Source organism: Macadamia integrifolia, chromosome 8 (genome assembly GCF_013358625.1).
Source record: "Macadamia integrifolia cultivar HAES 741 chromosome 8, SCU_Mint_v3, whole genome shotgun sequence".
Classification (NCBI taxonomy): Eukaryota; Viridiplantae; Streptophyta; class Magnoliopsida; order Proteales; family Proteaceae; genus Macadamia; species Macadamia integrifolia.
In genome coordinates, this window is record NC_056564.1 from 20618979 (window position 1) to 20643054 (window position 24076).

At 38.0% G+C, this 24076-nt stretch overlaps 1 protein-coding gene across 3 annotated transcripts in view; it reads left to right on the forward strand.

The window, feature by feature from the left end:
* LOC122087557 (WASH complex subunit 4-like) overlaps window positions 1–24076 on the forward strand; it is a 31960-nt gene that overhangs the window by 7577 nt on the left and 307 nt on the right. The window contains exons 10-26 of one of the 3 annotated variants that reach the window (XR_006142769.1): window positions 77–145; window positions 3506–3562; window positions 3642–3749; window positions 3826–3898; window positions 11404–11447; window positions 13397–13486; window positions 16352–16533; window positions 16697–16805; window positions 16990–17088; window positions 17189–17332; window positions 17492–17653; window positions 17879–18100; window positions 19195–19394; window positions 19495–19666; window positions 22097–22279; window positions 23529–23662; window positions 23782–23892. Coding sequence is in view for 1 of the 3 variants with exons in the window: in XM_042656725.1 (XP_042512659.1) it covers window positions 77–145; window positions 3506–3562; window positions 3642–3749; window positions 3826–3898; window positions 11404–11447; window positions 13397–13486; window positions 16352–16533; window positions 16697–16805; window positions 16990–17088; window positions 17189–17332; window positions 17492–17653; window positions 17879–18100; window positions 19195–19394; window positions 19495–19666; window positions 22097–22279; window positions 23782–23970 (2103 nt within the window). In the remaining 2 variants the exon portion in view is untranslated. Of the gene's footprint in view, window positions 1–76; window positions 146–3505; window positions 3563–3641; window positions 3750–3825; window positions 3899–11403; window positions 11448–13396; window positions 13487–16351; window positions 16534–16696; window positions 16806–16989; window positions 17089–17188; window positions 17333–17491; window positions 17654–17878; window positions 18101–19194; window positions 19395–19494; window positions 19667–22096; window positions 22280–23528; window positions 23663–23781; window positions 23971–24076 lie in introns of those variants that run through there. The other 2 variants (XR_006142768.1, XM_042656725.1) reach the window with 2 other exon arrangements.

Consider the following 24076-nt stretch of genomic DNA (forward strand, 5'->3'; position numbering starts at 1 on the left):
GGTGGTGGTGTAAGGTGCCGTGCTTTGAGTTGATCATCAGAATGGATATTTATGCTTGTCTACCAATCAAGTGCAGGGAATTCTTGTTGCCAGTAGAATGCAAATGATGGCCATCTCAATGCTGGATTTACATACATTGCTTGAGGTCAAGAATTTACACTTTCAGATCCATTATTCCTCAAATTTAGTTGATTTATTTTGTTTTTACTTTTTGTGCACTTTCTTTTTAGGAAGTATGCAATAGGTCTTAGCTTTTGGAATTATTTTCAGCTGATCGCCAAGCCCCTTAGCTTTAGAATTGTTGTTCCAAGTTTTTTATTAGACTTTGTTGCCATGTTGACTTCTTGATATGAAATGAAGACCTGCTCTAGCTTAAAAGATGGAGGGAGACATACAAAGGGAAACTAGTTGTAGAAATTGTTGAACTCTTGGTATTCGTGACTTCGTGTTTCAAGTATATCAGGCTAACATGCGATCGGGTCCTAAAATCCTGATTATGGGATGCTATGGGCCCATCAAAGGATAAACAACTCAATAATAGGGTTGTGAAGGGTGTGACAACAGAAGAATCAACAAACCGGCACTTATAAAGGGAGGGAAGAAGAAGAAGGAAGGAAGGAAGGAAGGAGGAGGAGATGATGTAGAGTGATTGAGGAGGAAACTACCTAATCAGTCGTGGTAGGAATAGAATGACCTCCTGTGAGGCTAGGTCAACTTTATTTTATAAGTACAAACAAATAAGGACATCCTGATAACAAATAAGGACAACTAAACTTAATTACAACTTAACCCAACCAATAAAGAAAAGTAGAAAACATAACATAAAACCCGTACAATATAATATTTAACACTCTCCTTCAAGCTGGAGCATATATCTATATATATATATATATATCTCCTATGCCAGCTTAAAACAACCACTAAGAAACAGAGGCCCAAACAACGCGTTGGTGAACATATCGCCGAGTTGATTGCTAGAGTTAACAAATGGAGTAGAAAGCAGTTTCTTCATAACAATATCCCTCCCAAAATAGATAGTCGGCCTCAACGTGTGTAGTCTGCTCTTGGTAAACTGGGTTACTTGCAATATAGGTAGTAGCTTATTATCACAATACATATCCATTGGTTTAGTGACTGAAAACCCTAGCTCTAGAATAAGAGATTTCAGCCACATCAGTTCCGCTGCAGTATTTGCCATGGCCCTATACTCAGCATCGGCCCTCAACCGAACCATTATAGTTTGTTTCTTACTCCTTCAGGTAACATGATTACCGCCAACAAACGTACAATTTCTAGTAGTAGATCTGCGATCACCATTGGCACTAGCCCAATCAACATCAGAGTAACCGATAATATCAGAATGATTATGACGCCAATAAATAAGGCCTTTCCCGGGTGCACCTTTAAGATATTTCAAAATGCGACGTGCAACATCCCAGAGCTTGCTTTGGATTTTCCATAAACTAACTGATAACACCGACTGCAAATGAAATATCTAGTTGAGTAATAGTGAAATAGACGAGTTTTCCAACCAGACCCATGTACTGATGTTTATCCGCAAATTCTTTGTCATTACACGCCCCAAGTTTCAGATGAGGATCCGTAGGATTATCAATAGGCTTAGATCCCGACATGCCACTTCTAGATAAAAGACCAAGCACGTGCTTCCTTTGAGACAAACTGACACCCTTGTTACTACAAATAATTTTGATTCCAAAAAGTATTTGAGCATTCCTAAATCCTTCATGTGAAAATGTTGATGTAAATATGCCTTGAGATCTTCGATTTCAGAAGAGTCATTATCATAGATAATAATATAATCAACATACACAACAAGAATAAGACCTTGGTACCAACGCGACAAACAAACACAAAGTGATTAGAGAAGCACTATGTGGACCATAACCACCAATAACCTTGCTAAACTAATCAAACCAGGCATGGGGGACTATTTCAACCAATAAATAACCTTGGGAAGATGACAAACCTTTGATGCATACTCCTCCTGAGCAATATTCCTAGGATGTTGCTCCATATACACTTCCTTCTCAAGATAACCATAGAGAAAAGCATCTTCAGATCAAGCTGAAACAGAGGCCATTCAAGATTAACAACCAAGGATATAGGCACACGAACAGAGTTGAGACGAGCCACTAGGGAAAAGGTCTAAAAGTAGTCAACTCCAAAGGTACGAAACCAAACTTACATTTTGAGTGTGTTTGACCACTGAAATGCTCAAACAAAACCAACCACAGAAATGTTCATAGTTTCGACTACATATTTTGGTGGTTTTGTAAAATATTTCGGTCGAAACCGACTCCTTCAACCTTGATTAGGATTGACCTGAGTTTGGTTCGAAAAGTCAAAGTTGGGAAACAAGTAAGCATTCTAAACACTAAATATGACCAATGACTAAACTAAGGCTCAGGTTGGATTGTGAGAGTACAAACAACCAGAAGCCGTGTTACTGATATTAGATAATCTTGAGACAGCCAGGCATCAATGGAATTGCTTTCTCATTTTTTGTGCTTCAATTGAGATGTAGGAATTAATTGCCATTGTTGGAATCTACACTGTTGGCTGGATACTTATCATTACCAAATTCAGTATAGAAACAGACACATTCACAGCCAATTGGACTCTCACAATCTATACTGTATCTAAACAAACTCTAAAACTGAAACAAGAACAAAAATCATACGTACAATTGGACCATTTTATACTGACCCAGAACCAAAAATTTCAGAACACCTGGACCTGAAAATAAGCAGTAACTAAAGATTTAATACTTGAAGCCTTGAACCTTTTGGCTGCTCTCCATGGGTTGACTTGCCGCTCAATTTCTTATGGTAAAGTAGACCCAGCAATGGTTTCACATGGGCCCTGTGTGAACATCAATCATCAACTATGATTGATGATTGGTGTGTAAAAAGAGCAACCCAGCGCATGAGGCTCCTGCTACTGCAGGGTCTGCGAGGGGCAAATGTACACAGCCTTACCCCCCTGCTTCGCAGGAGAGGCTGTTTCCAAGTTTTGAACCTGTGACCAACATGTTACATGTGGTATGTATTGACTTAAAAAAAGGAAAAAAATATGATTAGTGTCATGTGGTGTCTTGCATCAAAGAAGCTACATGCTGCATCTTCCCTAATAAATCTTGTCTGATATTGTGAAGTCTTATATGGATGGATGCATAGATTGTCTAAGAAAATTTGCTTGTAACGCTACTTTATTCCAAAGAAAAAAAAAAAAAAAAAAAAAAAAAAAAAAAAAAAAAAGGAGAGAGAGAGAAAGAGAGATAACAGAATTTAAGATTGGCTCGATTCACGTCATCTCTTCATTCTTGTGGATCTATTTTCATGTTTCCCCGCTATCATTCATCAGACATTACTTTCTTTTGGCTTTTCCATGTTTTGCACTCTTTTTAAGTAACAGACATAATATTTTTATTTATCTCTTGTTTATTTTTTGTGTTTCCTTGTACTCATCTCATGGTAGTTTGCAGGTTCCTATCAGAAGGGAGAGATTAAAGTCTCTTTGTCACATGGTTGTATTAATGAAAGTAAGAGCTTTTGCATTTTTATCCTTTTATTTTAAAAGCTTTTGTGGGTTTGCTTTACCTGCCCATCCATTTGATGTAGGTTATGAAGAAAACATTTCATGACAAGGAGCTGGATATCATCAAAAGTCTTCCGCATATTATAAATCTTATCCAGTCTGACATTGAAAAATCCCTCCTCGTGGCAAAGGTACTCATGCTTACATATTGGATATGTTGTTTTCAATTTTGTATGTGTCTGAATGCGTCTTAACCTTTTTTTATAGGATGAGCTATTGTCAGAAGTTGCTAAAGGAAGGCAAGTCAGCAAGAGAAGATTTTTGAGCTCTTTGTCATTTGGTATGATGGTTACATATTTCAGTGGTTCTTTTGATTCCTTTTCTCCTCAATTTTGGTACAAGCAAAAGTTAGCTTGTGGCCTTAACTAAGCAAGAAGAAGAGCTAGCTTAGGTGCTCTTACATATATTACAGCCTACCATAAATGACTACAAGTGTACCGAGAATACCCTTACAACCATAATCCTAACAGAAAATCTGAGTTCTCTCCAAAACTAGAACAAAATTTTTGTTAAAAAGTAAATCTGTAACTTGGTCCAGGTCTGCTTGCACGGGATCCCATGAGGGGTGGACACAGTCCTAACTTGTAAAACTTCTCATAGAGTGGCCAGTCCAAGATTCAAACTCACATCTTCATGCTGGCAGCCAGAGCTTTTTACTAACTGCACCAATTAATGGCCTCCAACAAGAATGCAGTTTACATGCATATATTAACAATTTCACATATGGACTTTCTAATTTTGACCACACCATATTTGGTACAGGGGAAAGCAACTTTGACAATATGAAGGAACATGATTTATATGTGGATAAAAGGAAATCTTGAACAAATAATGGTAACTGAGGTTCTAAGAGTTGTATTATTCTGTGAAAGAACCAAGAAAATAAATAGAAGGAGAACTTGAGTGGTGCAATCAAATGTTTTAAGTGTTAGTCTACATTTATGGTCAGAAATAGTTCATTTGTGGTCACATAATAATTTAGTTAGGCCTTTTTTTTTTTTTTTGGAGGGGTATTTATTTTGATTGCATTGCTAACATAGTTTAAAATTCCTTTGAAATCTTGGTGAAATTTGCTAGTTTCGACATGCCCAAGATAAAACAGGAGGCAAAACCAGCTACTTTGTCGCAAAGATGCACTGTTTCATCAAAATTTCAGTAATTTTTTTTTTTTGGTCAGTTTGGCCTTTTACTACCCAAAATGGCCAAGTGAAACTCATGGAAAAATGCACTGTTTCGGTCAGTTCTGTCTGACCGAAATATGAGTTTTTGAACCTTAATTGCTAATGAGAACACATTTCTTTGGTTACTAAGTTGACTTGAATTTTTTTGGGTGGCTGGTGTTCTTATAGAGTTTCTTTGAGGATTTCATTCTTCTAGGGTCAATATATTGAATGCTGGCCTGCCAACCAACCATCTAACTAGGTTTGGTGTCTGATCATTAGATTGAGCACACATTTAAAGCACTACTATCCGAATGTTGTAAAATATATGAGGTAAAATTATCTTTTAACAAGTAGTGGTGTAGGAGTGAAGTGTATCTTGTTTGAATCCTTGGCTAAATGCCAGGGAGTCGAGCCTAGTAGTCCTTGAAGGATTACACTTTCAAAATATTTGAGTGGAGCATCAAACCAGCATGCCAGTAAGTAATTCTTTTCATTATCTTATGTGTAACATCAGCTATAAGAGGTCTTTGTTGAAACTTCATAGGACTGGATTCTGTTTAGACTACTAAAATAAAATCGACATGTCAACATCAAGTTTGGACATCAAAAAATAATTTTTCTTATAACCTAATAAAACTAGCCTAAGAATAACATCACCTGACTAGATTGAAATCAATAACTGGTCAAAAATATTGAGCCTAAAATATTGAAAATACTCCTACAAACTTTGAAGTAGAGATTTTCAATATATTCCCCAAAATGTAAGTGCAATGATTCCCTTCCTTTAGATACCTAAGGTTCTGCTTGCACAAAATTCCCTTACTAAGTATCACTTCAACAAACTGCTCCAGCATGCCATTCTTGAGTAACCAGCGACCATGGCTCTACACAGCACTTTGAGACACTACTATAGAATAGGTTTGTACCAATTTGATAAAAACAATAAACCCCTGGCTCCATTATGAGAGTCATTGCCCATGATGCCTTAATGTTTTCCTGTTCAAGAACTTGTTTTCAAGATGTTCAAGCAGTTTAGGCAAAATTATGCTATGTTGTTTTCTTGCTCAAGATCAGGAGCTTGTAATGAACTGCTTATAACTCGTTTAAAAAACAAATAAATATCATTTTGATATGCTTTGATTTCCTTTAGCTGGTTAGCAAGGTTCTATGTTTCAATTTCAGAGCCTGGTTTCGACCAGGCTTGAAACCGAAATATTTCGACCAAAACTAAAATTTCAGTCAAAACCTGGATACTTTTTCCAGAAAGTTCCTATGTTGGGTTTTGAGGTCCAAATGGCCAAATTAGGTCCTAAAACTTCTATGGAACTCTATTTTAGGCCCTCTAAACATAGTGAAACCCTTCGGTTTTAAAAAAATACACCCAAAATGGTGGTTTGTTTTTGAACCCTAGGTTGGTAGTGTACACATACATTCTCTAATATGGACTGTTTGACACAATGCCTAGTACTAGAACACATATGATTCAAATAAAACAATTTAATTTTGTATTAAGAATGAATAGACATCAAATTATAAACTATTTTTTTATAAATTATTAATCATACATGGTTTGTTACGAAGAGACATATATTGGAATCAACAATACAAGCAACAAGTCAACCCCTATGCCCAGCCTAGAGTCCCAGACTCCTCGAGTCCTAGTACCGAAATGAGTTCGAGTTCTGGGCAGGATCAAAACCACTGGAATGTTGTGATATTTATCCTTTTCTTTTTAAATATTAGTTTTTGGGAAAAGTGATTGATGCACTTGGGCGCTGGATTTAAGGCTACTTAGTATTTTGATTTCCTTGTTTATTTCCTTTCTAGAATTTGAGACAGATCACATTAGTTGGTAGTTGATATGTAGGGATTTTGATTCTATTTGTTTTAGAAAGTGGGGATATAGGGGTAGATATGTAGGACTTGTTTTGGTTTCCTGGAATATTTAGTTTCCATTTTGGTTGTGTTTAGTTTTCCTTTATATTGATGTAACTCGATAGAGATTTCAGATTTGGAATTGAATACTTGATTGAAGTTTGGCTTGAAACCATGGGTGCTATGCATGCTTTCCTCCCTCTCCTTCCCTGATCTTCTCTTCTTTCTAATCCTTCTTATTTTCTGCTGTTTAGTTTCCTTACCTGAGAATTCTAGGAGACACTTCCAGCCCCAGTTTTTGAGATTGATCTCTTTTGATCCTCATTTGATCCTCATTGAATCAGTTTGAGGTTTTAAGGGTTCAGTCTCCTCATAGAAACAACTCACCTTGCACAGTTTGGAGACTATACTTGACCTTTAGTGAAAGTCCTAACCAGAGATTCAGATGTTGCTTTCTGTTTGAGGTGCCTCTCTGTCGGATTCAAGAGACCTTAGTGTTTACAACCTTCGTCTAGAATTTCTGGCCAAACCGAGGCCTGTCGAAGGAGTTCCATCGATCTGAAGCTTCTCCTTTTCCGCTGCGTTGGTTCGTGACTGAAGGTTGAAGACAACCTCCAGTTGTGACTCTATTTCTTTTTAACCCTAATTTCTGTTTTTCTCATTATACCCCTCTTCCATTATTCTCTAGTATCCTCTTATTTTATGTTATTCCAAGTTTACCCTTTCATCCTATGTGACACACTCCTCTTATTTTGTTTAAGTTCTATTATATTACAATTCTCCCACTCCTTATTGGAGGCTTAAGATTAGTTACAGAACTGCCATTATCCTTTGTGATTTGGTCAATGCACTCTTGAATGGGCTCATAAGCGATCCGATTCCGGTTTTGGAACCATCCGCTCTTCCAACAATGCAGCAAACCTTGCTTCCAATGTGTTCCTCTGCTGCCCAAGTACTTGAAATAACCTAGAGGAGGGGTGAATAGGTTATACTAGTGGAATTTTAACTCTTTTCGAAGTACTGTCCCAAGTGTGATTGTAAATAAGAAATGCGGAATAAAATAGAAAAAGCACAATCACACAACACCGAGAATTATAGTGGTTTGACTCAATCCGAGTCTAGTCCACTCCCTACAAGAATCCTCTTGTAAGGTATTCCACTAGTTCTCCCTTTCAGTACGGTAGGTAGGGAAGAAAACCTTTACAATCTTTTTATGGATAAGAGTATTCTTACAAATTCCTTTTACAGGCAGAGAGGCGTCTTTACAATCTCTTTTGGAGGTAGAGAGACACCTTCCTCTTTTTAGGATAAGAGAATCCTTACAACCCTAAGTACAATCTGGAATTGTAAAAACAGAAGAAAAAAAAAATGAGTAGTGGAATAAGAGGAATTCTTCAAGTGTGGTGCAAATGATAAGAATGAGAGATGAATGATGCACCTTTTGTAAAGTTCTCTCTTATGACTTTGACTTGCATAGAAGAGAGTGGAGGACTTGATTGAGACTTGAGCTTTTTGTTGGGATTAGAAGAATCAAACAGCTCAAGTAGGATAGAATAATCTTAATGACTCTTGAATGCTTACAATAATTCTCTTAATGTTCTTTCTTGATTCATATTTAATTAAGTGCAGCTAGGGTATTTATAGGTGAACTTAGTGAAGCATTTTAGACAGAAAATCAAACTCTAACGGTCGTATTCTAGGACCACCGGTCGATCGGGACTTTCTACCGGTCCACCGAAAAGAGCCATTGTGGTAGAAAACTAGCCGTTGGAGCTTTTCCATGCAGGCACCGGTCGACCGGCTATGGTCGACCGCCAACTTGACAGATTCTGTTATGTCAGAATTCTGTCATACTGACTTGTCGTCGGTGATTTGACCATAACTTTTTTGTCCAACCTCGGATTAATCCGAAACTAGTTGTGTTGGAATCGTGACTCGATTTCCTACAACTTTTACGGAGTGTCCATTTCTTGATACTAACTCTAAGGTTACCCAAAATTCCCTTGAGTCAGGTTAATCTGTTTTCACAGAGTTTTACTAAAGCACATTGCACTGTTACCACCTAAGGTCATTCTAGTATGATGCATGAGGTGCGTGCATATGCAATGTGTGTACAAATTACAAAATATACTCTCTATCCTATGGTCTTCATCTTGGGTCTTGATGTCTTCATCATCTTGCGTCTTGATGTCTTCGTCTTCGATCTTGAATGTCTTTATCATCTTGGGTCTTGAATGTCTTTAAGCTTTAAGGTCATGTCTACATGAGTTCAAACCTTGATGTCTTGATCCGACCCTTCTAAGTGTTTCTTCAAACTAATCACATTTTATCAAACCAAGTTAAAGACGTATGTTTGTTTGTTAACACCAAAACATAGTAAGGAGTGTGGACATGTTTCCCAACAGTACTTACTCCAACCTTGTACAACAGTGGTTTGACCAAGAAAGCATCAAAATTGGGTTTTCCAAGCTTCCGAACAGAAACTAGGAGAAATGAACGAAATGGGTCGAACCTTCAACCCATTTCATTCGAAATGGGTCGAACCTTCAACCCATTTCATTCGAAATGTTGTGTTTAAAGCAAGGTGAAAGTAACGTTTCAACTGAAATTTTGGCAAAACGAAACACTTGACCAAAATTCTACCGAAACCTCGAAATTTCAGTCGAAATATGTGCAATCCAGGATTTTGTTTCGGGCCCTTGCAAAATCAAAATATTTCACACAATCACAATTTCTTCAAAATTGTGTACCATGTTGGTTTTTATGAATCTGTGCCATGAATACATGACTAATGCAAATGTCCTTACACTCTCCCAATGCAAGTTATGTAAGAATTGACATAATTATCTTTATACTATTTTTTCCCTTTTGGCCCCATAAAGGGAATTTACAAACCCAAAAGGGATACAAAAGCCCATAAGGGCACCAATCAGGGCCGATATGGCCTTAAAGAACTTCTACAGACTGGCCTCGATGCCAACAAAAGGAGGGAAAATCTGTCCAAACTGGGAAGAGAACCACAATCCGTAATCTTAACATCTCAACACAACATTTCCTAGCAGCCAGCACAAAGGAGCACCTTTGGAGAAGAGGCAACAACGATGGTGTTGCAAAGGGACTCGACCAAGCGGTCAACTAGCCTAGCGGATGGGTCTAAAAGGCTAAAGGGCATCGACCTTTGTGAAGGCGACGACGGAGTTGTTGCCTATTGGGAATGGCTCGGCAGGCTAGTGTTGAAGAGGTTAACCAACAGACCAAAAGGTAGGTTTCCCACGGCCAATAGGCCCATTGGGGTAGTCAGACAACGAGGGTGGAGGCCACTGCTGCTAGCAGGCGGATAGACCAAGCGAGCCTGGCGTCCGAAAGGGGAGACAACAAATGAGACAGAAGGCCTAGTGAGAATGGCGTCCAAAAGGGCTGCAGGCATGGTGAGCAGCCAACCAAGAGGTAGAAACAGAGGAGCCGATGAGCCAACGAACAGACTAGCGAGCCTGATGGCCAACTGGAAGGGTGGACACCAGGCTTGACGGGAGAGACATCCAACTAGCAGCAAGCCTGGCGGGACAGCAACTGAGAAACAGCTAGCCCAGAAGGGGCTAGTACCAAGTCATCTACTGGCCAAGTAGGGCAAGCAACCGGTAGGAAGATGAGCCAAGTGGTTGTAGCAGCCTCAACACCGATCAAATTAACCGATGTCGGTAGTAAGCATGGGAGAAGAAGGGAAAGGGAGTGGAGGAAGAAGGGAGAGGGCGAGAGAAGAAGAAGAAGAGGAAGAGGGGGAGAAGGGGAGATGCAGAGGAAGGGAAAGAAGACCGGTGGAGGAGGGAGGAGAGGAGAAGAGAAGAGAGAGGGGTTAGAAGGCGAAGGAAGGAGAGAGGAGGAGGAAGAAGGGAGAGGGCGAAAGAAGAAGACGAAGAAGGGAGAGGGGAAGGGGAATGCAAATGCAGTGGTAGGGGAAGAAGAGTGAGTGAGGAGGGAGGGAGGGAGAAGAGAAGAGAGAGGGGAAGAAGGTGAAGGGAGAGGAGAGAGGAGGAGAGGGGGTGGGCAGCCCAGCGTAACCGGTGGCGTCCTTCGGTTTTCTCTGTAGCTAGGGTTTTCGGAGTGAGAGCAATGTGATCCTCCAATGTCCGGTGATCTTTATACTAATATTAGATTTGGAATATCTGTGATTTTGATTTTCTCAATACATTTATAATGGGATATTTAGCCTAGATATGGGAGATACCTTAAATAGCAAGAGCTAAGTTAAAGAAGAATGATTAAGAGAAGCAATGACAATGACCCTAGTAACTTTATCGCCAACAATTTTCCAATGCTTATTTTGCATAGTTGTTGTCTTGCTCTAAAGCTGTCCATCAATTAATATCCTTTTGCCAGCCATAAATAAGGCCAATATATTGTTAATACTTAACAGTGACCTTTCCCCAGTTTCTGGAGATATGTTAAATAGCAGGAGCAAAATTACGAAGGACTATTAAAAAAGCAATAACAATATCGGAAAATATGCAGCCAACAATTTTCACTTGTTTATGTGCATAACCTTAGACTTGGTGTAAATGTATCCATCAATGGAATCCTTTGCCAGCTTGTAAATGAAATCTGGAACCTTATTATCCGTGAAGTTTAAGTCATCCGGTATCAAAGTTTCTGGCTTTGAATCTTTGGTTACCTTTATAGTTTTTAATAGCTTGATGTCATTCAAATCACTGATATAGTTTAATTCACTTTAATTACCTTTTCGATTTAGGTGGCAAGGATGTGGATACAAGACTGACAGATTCACTTTCTGCGGTAAATCAAGAAGTCATAAAATTCCTCAAGTTGATGAATTGTCTGCAACCTTTTAAGTTTCATGGCAACTTTCACTTTATAAAACATGGAGATCACATTTTTCTGTTTCTCATATGATGTCTGGTTATCATTTTTGCCAAAGATTCTAGTTGGATGACCTTTTCCCTGTTTGGCTTCGACTCTGTGATGGCCTTTTTTTCTTAAGGGTCCACCCCAGGTCTTTCACTTCTCTTCATTTCACTTTCTAGTAAACAGGTGGAGCCCTAATGATTAGGTGGGGTACAGAGACTCTGAATGTTAGGTGCTTTTAAGCTCTCTTGTAACTGGACCCTAATACCTCTCAAATGAGATAACTGGTATATTCTTACTAACCAAACAAAGGAAGGCATACAGACTCAGCCCCTCACTCTGGAAAGGAATGATAGACATCAGGGGGCAAAGGAAATAGCCTTTCAAGTCAAGAAGCATAGTTGTCATGGTGATGCATAGGTGTCCAGGCACCTTGGTTGCCTAAGCAGGTGGTTTGGTTGCATTGCGTTCAGGCACCCTCCAACGTCTTGGGCTGCCTAGACGCGGTGAGCCTGTGACAACTATGTCAAGAAGCTTGTCATCATACTGGCTGAGCACTTGGAGAGGCAATAAAAATGGAAAGTGTTCAATTGTAACATGAAAATGTGACTGAATTGGTCTAAGTTACTCTTCAGGACAGAATGGAGGAAGGGAGGAGATTCTCGAACGAGGAAAAGTATCCAATGACTTCAAAAGAATTGAACGAGGAGCTGTATGAATTGAAAATCTCATGTGCGGTTCTGGCTTGATTTTCGTTTTTTGGCCCTCTTCCGGTCTGCCCTACCCTACAAATCAAACATCTCCGGGCATCTGGTTTCAAAGAGAGATTGGCTTCATTGGGAAAAGCCCACTCCATCATCCTTAAGACAAACTTAATGGGGTTGACTTGACTAGGAAGCCAGTCTAGTATTATTTAAAGCAATCTATCATGCTGGGTCACCACTTCTTTCAGGATTTGTTGGCCCATTGTATTCCTATCCAAGTCGACAAGTAATATGGTTGAAAAGTGAAATAAAACTATATTTAGTAAGAGTTTGAGTTTGAGTTGCACAATTATTTGTGATAATGATTGTCATTTTTTTTTTTTTAAATTCGTTTCCATTTACTTCAGTTGTAAACAGAAGGAGCCTCGGTAACAGAAATGCAATTATAGCAAAGATAACTTATCAACATGGCTCTTCACACGGTGATTCCCAATCTGAGGATAAATAGTTTATGTTAAACCTTTTAAACCGAGAAGATGGAAAGCCAATGTCCAATCGACCATTTAATCTTCCATATGCTAGTGCCTAAAGCAACATTTGCCTTCAAATTTTCTTGCATCTTTTCCCTTCCATCCCCACCAGCACACAGATGCAGGAAGCACCTGCCTCACTTTTCTTTGTTTGGCCTTTAAATGAATAACTCTTCATGATAGCACTTATTCATTGCATACGAAGGGAATAGCCAACTAAAACCATTCATGCTCAGAAAATTGCTCGAGACACCCTGAGCACACTTTCAATGTGTGAGAAGATGATCTCTGGTCTCTACCTCCTCCAAGTTTAAAATACAAACATTTGGGAGCTGGTGAAGTAGATGGTTAGTAATCAGAACTTATCTCATACCACATTAAAAATAAAAATAAAAAGATATCTTGGTTGGAAAATCACCTTCAGAAATACCATAGGAAGGAATGCAAGGGAAGGCCTCTTGGAGTCATTGTGTGTGAAAACTCTACGCTGTATTCCAGTGGCTGGTAGCAGGTGTAATGGTGGTTTCTAATTTTATCAAGTTGAAAGTAGATCATAGCATTATTAATTTTTCTGTTATTTTTTAGTTGGGATTCCTCCACAGTTTTGCCCTTCTTTTTAACATCATTAATATTTTTTTTCTTGTAGATTTTGATTTCATTGCAAATGCTTCGAGGAGGGGGTAGCAGTAACAGGCAGCTCATTCTTTCTATTGCTTTGGATGTTCTTCAAAGCATTGTAAGTAGTAAGATTTTAAAATCAAGTTCATATTATGTATTGTTTGTACTCAAGGATTAAAGTATCGCTATCGTTCGCCGTATCGGTCGGTCAAAATTAAGATACGTATCGGAGGGTATCGTATCATATCGGAGATACGCTAAAGATAAGCACATAAATGGATAGGGAACACAATTTTATACTCTTTTGCATAAAAAAAAACAGTTAAAAAAAGCTATATATATCATGTAGAATGCATAAATACTTAAGTAGAGGGTGGTATCGTATTGATAGACAAATATATTGAGTTGAAAATGTTCAAAATGATAAGGTTTCTTACAGTTTTTTCTTTCCTCATTGCCATTGCCACTGTGATGAGTGCCGTGATGAGTGCCATGAAGAGTGTCGTGGTGGTTCAAATCCTTGGCTAGGACCTTCTTCTTCAATAGGAACAACTAAGATGATGTTCTACACTTGTCGAATATAGGCACAATATTTACCCCAGTCGAAATATTTATGGTAGTGGGTCTCCCATTCATTGTAGAATCTTCTGTACTGCTCAGGAGTTGCCAATGTTAGTCCTGCATAAGTCCCATATCCATAGCCTGAAGAAGCACTTGAAGAAACATGGTGTCCATGTCTGAATGAGGAACCAGCATGATCTGAACTTCTGTACTGCTTTGGATTGGTAAATGATTGTCCTGCATAAGTCCCATATCCATAGCCTGAAGATGCATCTGAAGATACATGGTGTCCGTGTCCGGATGAAGAACCAGTGGGATCTGAACTAATGCTCACTGACTCCATGTTACTCATCAATGCATCAGTAGCACTCGGATTGTGGGATCGCCTACCCCTCCGACTATAAGACTTTGGTTGTGTGCGAGCACCATGATGACTATCTTGGGTTGCATGTGTAAATGCAGCCTCCTCTGTGAAATGTGCTGGTACATAAGTTTGGCCACCACCACCACCACCGCCATCGTCATCATCATCATCATCATCATCATCATCATCATCATCAGCACCAGCAGCAGCACCATCCTTGTCTTGATCATCATCATCACTATCTGGTTGAGTTACACCCAAGGATTAAAGTATCGGTATCGGTCGTCGTATCGGTCGGCCAAAATTAAGATACGTATCGAAAGGTATCGTATCATATCGGAGATACACTAAGATACGTTAAAGATATACACATAAATGGATAGAAAACATTTTTTTAAACACTTTTGCATAAAGAATTTGTTAAAAAAAGCTATTGATAACATGTATTATGCATAAACACTAAATTGAGGGTATCATACTAAGAATTCAAGGTCTGTAGTTGTCCCATAAATGTAAAATCCTTGTTCCCAACCTTGATTTCCACTTTAGTTAGGGAAAAATATGGCTGACAACAACTTTGGAACAAAAACCCTTCAAAAAATCGTTTTTTTTCTGAAAAATTACCCATATTGGCCATTATATGACCGTAGCACCGATACGTATCGATACTCACAGATACGTACCGATATATTTATCGATACTCACCGATACGTGCTGATATATACCGATACGTACCGATCGATACATATCGATACTCACCGATACGTACCAATACATACCGAAACGTACATTTTACCTCAATTTTATATTTTTCATAGAGTCTTATCGAGGCATGTCGTATCGTATCGATGTGTATTAGTGGTGTATTGATGCATATCGGTATGTATTGTAGGATATATATCGATACGAAATGATTTAAAAAATTCAATGTATCGTATCGGTGTGTATCGTATCGGTGTGTATCGTATCGTCTGACTAAATTTAAGATACGTATCGGAGGGCATCGTATCGGTATCAGAGATACTTAAAACCATGGTTACACCATCCTTGTCTTGTTTGAACCATTCACTTCCACAATGTTTCCTTCAATCTACCATTTGAGTCTCCAAAAAGGTGTGTGAATCAAAGGGGAAAAAAGAAGAGAAATATAGCAAATTGTTGGTAAATGGTAAGAGAGTTTGAAGTGTTTGTTTCAAACAAAAAAGACACATTCTACACTTAAGTAGCCGCATCGTACCGTATCGGTATGATACAGTGTGATAAGTACCGATACTCATAGGAATTTTTAGGTTTTCAAAAGTTCGTATCGTGGAGTATCGTACTTATCGGTACCGATACATACCGATACATACCGATACGGTACGACACGATACGATACTACCGATACACAAAGAGGGTCAAAAAATTCCCTGTAGCGTATCGGTATGTATCATTCCGATGCCTACCGATACCGATACGTATCGGCCAAAACGGCACGATACGCACCGATACTTAAAACCATGTTTGTACTTTACAGTCTCATCGACACCATGTAGCCCTCGATGCCCCTTGATTGTATTGTATCTTATTGATTTTCTCCTGGTTTTTCAATAATGTTCTTTCTTATTGACATAATTTGTAACCTTACTTTTTTGCCCGCTTAGTTTAACACATTTTTTCTTTTAGTGTGGGTAATATCCTGCCCTTTCAAATTTGTACTTGAAAAATGTGTAAGACTAACAACTCTTAAAAAATGTGTAAGTACACTTTCAAATTATTTTGAGAACCCTTTTTTACTCCTAACTAAAAGAAGTTTTGGGAATAAGACAAGGGGCAATCAGAAGAAGGGTACATGTTCTAAATACAACTATAGTGGTGTCATTTAGGCAAAATTGATATTCATTTGGGTTTTTTTTTTGGGGGGAGGGGGGCGGCAAAAGTAAACTGAAAAGAAGGGTTGTTATAAGGGTGATGTTGCTGCAGCTTATCTCTTGAAGTTCTTTTGCTGGCCATCTGTATTTTTTACTTTTTCTTCCTTCTACCTCAGTTGGTCAAGGTTAACCTTTTCTCTCTGATCAGGACCATCTAGATCTGAACTGTTCAAGGATTAAGAAGCTACTTTCCAAGTTGGAAATTATTTCTGATTTTCAGAGCATGGTTGAGGAAGTTACAAATTGCAACTTCTTGTACTGGAGGAAAGAAATGATGACTCCTTGGTTCTCCATGGTTTATATGGATGTAAACAAGTTTTCATGGCTCCAGTAAGTCTTGCAAGAAAATTAAACTGTTATTTGTATATTGTCTAGGTTCTTTTTATTGGTTTTTGTATTAATAGTTATCTAAAATATGAATCTAACTAACTAAACAAGCATAGGGGGGAGAAAATGTTCAATATGTGGCTTTATAAGTTTCTCCATTTCTCAGGTACCTTCTTGATGCCTTCTGTGACGGGCTCTGGCTTCTCAACATCTGCTCTGTGGGCAAGTTTACCATACATTCACATGAAGAAGAGATAGAAAATGCTGTGAAAAATGTAAGCTTAATGATGTCATTCTGTTAATCCCCTCACAGACTGCAATTTATCAGTTGCTTGACGGTACAAAAGTAATGAAAATTACCAGGAACTTTAACTGATGTCAATTCCATCGCATACATTTATTACATTTCTGATTGTTTTTCTCGTAGGCCTCATGACAAACTTTCCATTTAAAATACAGGAGATTATTTCACCTCTTTGCAGAGACATTGAGACTGATCTCCGCCTTCATGTTCATTCAAACCACTTAAAAGGATCTGTTCATGTAAACCCAAGAAAGGTAGTCAATTTTGTTTTTGTTAAGAAACATATCTTAAATTTTTTTATTTTTTTATTTAATTAAATTGTTGTTGCTCTGGTTCTATATTCTAATTGTCCAGACTGGTGTACGAAATCTCTCTTGGTACTTGCATATGGAACCTCTCTGGCTTCCATTTAAGTGTATTAATATCAAATTACATGTCGAGAGCTATCTGAATTCCACATTTTACAACCACACTGCCATGTCCTCTTACGATTGGAAGGTAAGTACTAGCAATGCGTAGTGCTTTACAACCTCATTTCATCCTACTAAGATCTTTTCTGTTCTATTGGTGTCTGACTATTGATTTCAGGGGTTAACTTCGCAAATAAATCGTATATCAGTTACCTGATAACCCTGTGATTTGGACATGTGTCTTCAGATATACTCAGAAATGAGACAGCTGGCAGAGCTGAAATATGGACTGACATTGGATGATATTCCTCTAACTGGGCACTGCTTAAATCATGGCGTTGATGTGATTGAAATTGTACAAAATGTCGAACAGTTTGCCACAAGCTACTCATACAACATGACTAATCAGGTAAGTTGATAGGTTTTAGTTGTTTATGACTTCCTCTGTTTCAGATGATAATGTATCAGAAGTTCAAATTTTGTTTTTGAAAATCATATTTAGTTTGTTATACTTTTTACTATTTGATAAGTTTGACAGTGCTATCATGATTCACTAGATCTTGTCATTCCTTGACTTCTTAGTGAAAGGACACTTTTTATATTCTCCTGATTTTTACTGGTGAATTTTATGCAGGTTTTAATTGAGAAGGTTTCCAGCTGTCAAGGTCGAAAGGCCTTGAGGATGGTTGGTGTGGAACATGTTGCCTTGTCAATAGCTACCCATGGTCTGGGAACAATATATACCGCAATTGATATTGTGCTCAAGTTCCTAACGCCAAAGATTATAGATTTATCTAGGCTTCTTCAAGATAATTTTGTGAGTGTTTGCTTGGTGAAAGAAATCCAGTTCTGGAAGGTTTGCTCTTTTCATATTTTTCTTTTCTCTAAATATTTGTGAGAATAGATACATTTGATCTGGTAAAAAAATCATGGATAAATGGTCTAATTGATAACTTGGTGTTTTGGCTAAGGTATTAAGAAGAGATTAACCGCATTTTTAGACTGTCTTATTGCTAAAATCCAAACGCATGATTGATATTGACACTCTAGCTTAAGGTCAATGTGGGGAATACAGAATAATAGATTATATGTTTTTATTTATTTATTTTTATTTTATTTTTTTTAACTTTTGGGGTAAGCTGACATGTTGAAATCTTGTCATAACTTTCCTCTGATGTCACTTTTCTTCTTTCTCTTGCAATGTAATGTTTGTGGCCAATCTGCTTTGAAGATATTTCCATCAGCATGTTATGCCATAGGTCTTGTGTTGTATATAGCTGAGATCATCGTGTAGTTTGGTAAGGTTGCTCCATTGTGACCAAGTGGTCACGGTTCGAGTCAAGAAACAGCCTCTACGTGAAGCGGCGGTAATACTGCATACATTTTGATCCTTCCCAGACCCCGCAGTGGCGGGAGCCTCGTGCACTGGGTACGCCCTTTGTGTAGTTTGGTAGGTTCACTGAGGAAGGCAGACCATGTAAGGGATCCATGTCTTTTTCTTCTTGTTTGTTTTATTCTCTGAAAATTGACTTCTTTATGGTTCAGAAAGGTCTGGAGAATAAGAATTTCACCGTTGGAAAAGCTATCCAATTAATTGGACATCCTGGGACACATTTGGGGCCGGGGGGTGGTTGTGCCCCTAATATGTAAAAGGGAAGGGAGGAGGTCCACTTCCACTCACATCTAGTTATTAACAGGGATTCAGCCAAGACAATCATATCATGAATGTATCTTGACTTTCCATGTGTTCTTGGCCCTGGCCAAGGTCTCAAAACTGAATTCTCAGATCTTGCCCCATTCCTCTTTTTTGTCATCACAGAATGATCAGTGATGCTTGCCTCCTTTTTTTATACGATTCCTCCTAGTTCTTCTAGAATATGTGTTCCCTTTAGTTGGATAAATGGGCAAATCAGGAGTTGTGCTGATTGATTGTTTTTCCATCCCTTGAAGGGAAATGAAGGAGAAACAAGAGGCAACCCTTTTCTACGAGGAGAGAAGCATGACTTTTTCACAGGAAAATTGTTCTTTGGGGATCAAGAGTTAAGTTTCTTAGATAAGCTGCGTGACGTCATCAATGAAATGGGGAATATCTTAGGACTGTTGAGAATCCTAAGGGCAGGTGGTTCCCGCCATCTGTGTAGTATTTCTCGGTATGAAACTAGTGAAACCACTTTTTGATGATCATATTTCTGTACTTACCAGGTATTGTACTTATTTTCTTTTCTTCCCTCTAATTTTTTATATCTGTAGGTTCATTTACAGAGACAGAAATAATAGAAGCTTTAAGGAAAACTCTCGGAAGCTTGGTTTTACGGATGACACTATTTCTGCCGGAAGTATATTGGATGTAGTATTAGAGGACAAGTACCAAGCTAAAGAGCATGTGGATTTTTCCTCCTCTTTTACTAGTATAATTTTAAAGGTAACATTGACCTTTTCTATATCTAGGTTTACGGTATAAATCACGTCCAAATTTTGGTTTCTTTCCTTTTCTTCTGTTTCCTGATCTTCCAGCATATTCATTTTTTTTTTCTGTAAGTTACTTTGTCAATGAGTGCCACATAAACAGCTTGGATTGATTTGTATTTTCCTTTTCTGCCTCTTCCCTTCTGAAATTGGATGGCCAACTAATTGGTTTCCAGAGTTGTATTGAGGCTTTTGTATGTTAATGTCCCTTCCTCTCTTAAGAATATTTATGTGATTGGCATAAATCTCCAATGTAAGTCAAACCGGAGATTTTCTTGAAACGTGCTGCTTCCATCCTAGAGAACTTGAATTTGCATGATTTCATTTGGGATATGTTGGAGGAGAAAAATATTAGAATATTTGGACTTTGGAGAACCCACTTGCCCATGCTATGACATGCCCATGCTACAACAGTAAAAATGAAAATTAAGGTCTTCTACATAGTTCTTATCCCAGATGATTATAGACATGGACAATGTTGATATTTTGAGGGACAGGGGTGCAGCTTCCATGTCTTACTGTTGAGATGAATGTTAACAGTTGCTTCTTGCTAAGGGATGCCTTTTACAAACAGATAATCTATGAGATACTAAGAGAAGGGCAAGTGTCTCAGTTGGGAAAATGTGCACATTCAGACACTATATGCAACATATTGGCAATATAAAGCCAGTTCTCGTGCCAATTATGTTAAAGCTTCTAATTGGTTAGATTGTTCTTCATTGAGCAGTACTTGAAATCCTTCTCTGTGTCATGTCATCTAGTTTTCAAAATAGTCCATAAGCAGCAAATGAGTGAAAATGATTCCCCCTTACTGTGCTGTATGTGGATTTTTAAAAAAATGCCTGATGTCATGTGGAAATGAAAAACGATGCCAAACATGAAGGGAAAAATCCCCACACATGGAGTTAACAATGTCATTGTTGGGGGAAAAATATGGGTCTACCTTATCCTTGGAAACTGGGAGAAGGTCAATACTATTTTTCTATCAGTAATTGCAGAATGCATCTCCCTTCTGTATAGGATTATCTCCCTTAATTTTTGGTTCAGGAAATTCCTCTATTACTGGCAGACGCAGATAGAAGATCTTCTCATTTTCAGGAAAGACTGTATGCTGATGCATTTTCCTACATATAGTGGATGGTAGCATCAGCATAATGGCATGATTCTGACTGTCAAGTTTGGATGCCTTAGAACACTGCCTCTGTCTAATCAGTATATGAACAAGAGCTTGGTGATGCAGGCAGATTTATGGAGCCTGTGGGTAATTGGCCCAACAAAAAACAACGCCTAGAACTAGGTTTATGGAGCCTTAGAACACTGCCTCCATCTAATCAGTTGGGTAATGGGCTAAAAAATAATAGTAATAATAATAATAGAATTAGGTTTCTGATTACCGATAGAACATTCTTGCATAAACTTTGTAATTTTCTAGAACCAAAACAGAAAATAAAACTGAATCTAAAGGCCTAGCCCAGAATTCAATTTAGATAGACAGATCTGAATTCAAATCTCAGATCAGTATTAGATTACAGCTCGGGATTCCAGATCAGAGAGGGAGCCAGAGGTTCTAGGAGAGACCAATGAGCCAAAAACAGAGAATAGTTGCAAAATCTAAACAGATCTAAACCAAACAAAAACCCTGAAAAGAATATCAGAATTAACCTGTAGGTTGAACAGTTATGTAGAGGTTTGCCTATCTAACCCTACTGGGAGGGATCTATTCTATTCCTTCCATATGAAGTAATTCGATTCCTTATTCCAAAAAAATCTCTTTACAAACATATATTCACAGCTATACTCTTCCCTATTTTAATCAACCACCATATTCGGATTTCAAAAGACTCCTATTTAGAAAGCAACCACCTCATCTATAGAAACCAACTAAAATTAACAACTACAGCACCTTTTAACACTAGTAGTCAGGTCTAATTCATGTAGACGCCCTCAAAACTGCCAACCATCTAATTAATTAAAACAGCTAGAGACCTGGATTGGGCCCACACATTAGAAAAATTACATATAAATATATATATATATATATAAGCTTCTAGAGCTGGAAACTTAATATAATAGCTGTTAATTGACGATCAAGCCAAACTGATTCTTTTTACAGATGCTTGTGGATCTATTCGTCTGCTGACTGATCATTAGTAATTCAATCTTACAGTGTCAAGCACATGCAATTTGCGTTCAGCTAAAATATGTCAAATGTGTAGCCAAACTTCCAAGTGCCCCTGATTGTGTATATCTGTAAACCACAGAACTGGGGGAAAGTGATATTGTATTTTCTGTCCCAATTATTTCATCCTTGTTACCTCCTTCCGTTTGGTAGTTATTCTTATTTAATAATTAATATTTGTGGCTGAATTTTGTATATACTATCCAGGAAGTAAAGATTGGTGAGGATCTTCAATTTGAGGATTTATTCCTCATAATTCCAGCACTTATAATTGGTTTAATAGATTCCAGAGTCAACAGCAAGGAAAATATGTTGAGAAGGGGTCGTGAAGTGGGAAACCAGATAATTATCGATGATGGATTTGTCATGGGAACTGCCTTTATTCTCAAGGTAAGCCTGCTTTACTGACCATGCTTAAATGCTTCCAAAATGTTTATGTTATCATTTAATCCTGTAAACCAATTTCTGTTTCTATTTCTAGAATTACATGTGAATTTTCTTTCCTGGTTCTATGGTTTGATTTCTGAAGAAGTTATTGGGTTACTAGGGTTTCTTTTTCTAGGTGGAACAGTTGAATGCTTTCTATAGTTTTTAGTTTCATGGGTTTTGGTTCGAAAATTGGAAATATCAAAGAATTGAGGAGTTGGCTAAGCCAGAATGGGGGTAGTGCCATCCTTGCATGGAACTGATGGTTTCACCTTATCCATGCTTGATTGTACAAAGCAGTATATCTACTTGTCCTCGCTTGATTAGCTTTAACTTTCGCCCAGTCATGGGTTAGGACTTCTAATTTTTACACGTATAGCAAAGAAAAATAGGTTTGCACTAGTGTTGCATTCTGAAACCTAGGAGCCTTTGTTTCCTTTTCTGGTTTCCAGTTTGTGCAGTGGGGATGCAATCACTAGGTCAAATAATGTTGTACCGGAAAAGGTTTGTTGACTCTATGCTTCAGGAGTTCATTTTCAGTTTTGATATGCTCTCATATGCTCTCTTTTCACGGTCATGAATGGTTAAAGTTCTAACATTTATGCCGATCCTCCAAATTATATCTTCCAAGTAATATGGGTATTTTGTAGTTTAATTACCTCATTGCAGAATTGGGTTCTGAGCTAGAGACAGAAATTCTACCTTTTAGCAACAGTGGATGCATTGAACCACTTAATGTTTGTGTGTGTGTGTGTGTGTGTGTGTGTGGGTGGGTGGATCTAGGTGTTCAGCTATGGGAAAGAACCTTCTTGTGAAGTACAGGTAGTTTCAGATATAGGTTTTCGCAATTCGTATGAAATTATTTGCATCAATGTAATGGAGGAAAAGAAAAAGAATACTCTTAAAGAGGTTAGATAGTCCACTGTTGAGGGCAGTCCTTCAAAGTGTTCCATTGTTTTCCATTTTATGTCATCTTGTTATTCTGATGCAATTTGATTGATATGGATGCCAATTCCATCTTATTTAAAGGTCGCATAGCAAATTTCTGCTCATATATTGTTACGTTTAATCAATCCATGAGTATATGATACCAAACGCGCACAATGGGAATCCTGAAATTTAAACATTTATTGAGATACCTATGATATTCATGTGGGAATTTGACTCATCCAATTTAGAATTTTAATGCAAAGCATGAAACTTATTGATTCAGGGAGTGATAGGAATATTGAAATTTGTCCTCTGACTTCAAAAGGTTGAAGTCTGATGCTGTACTGTGGCAAGATAACGCTTTGGCAGTCTGTGCCCTTCTAAAAGGAAGGAACAAATTTTCTTTGAACAATGATGGTCATCTTTTCAACCGACCCACTTTCCATTTCGTTGCATGATACTGATTCCAGGCACAAACCCAAATGACAATCATTGAATTTAATCTTGAAAAAAATAAAAAATGACAAATGTTGCAGGTTACAGCACAAGAGAAACCATTTGATGGGTTGAATTGGATTACCAGTGTGAAGAAGCAATTGGAAGAGGCATTGCGGGCACTAGAGGAACGTGTTGATGCAGAGCAGCGCAAAGCAAACAGAGGTCTTTCTAGTCTGAAGCTTTGGAGCCAGGATGCCTCGTCTGTTTCTTCCACAGAAACCCAAAAGGTTACAGGATCCTATTTTTTCTCTCTACTTGCCAACTACAATTCTGCTTCAAACTCTGTTGTCATCAAATTTCTGATTTTCAAACCTTTTTTTTTTTTTTTTTTTT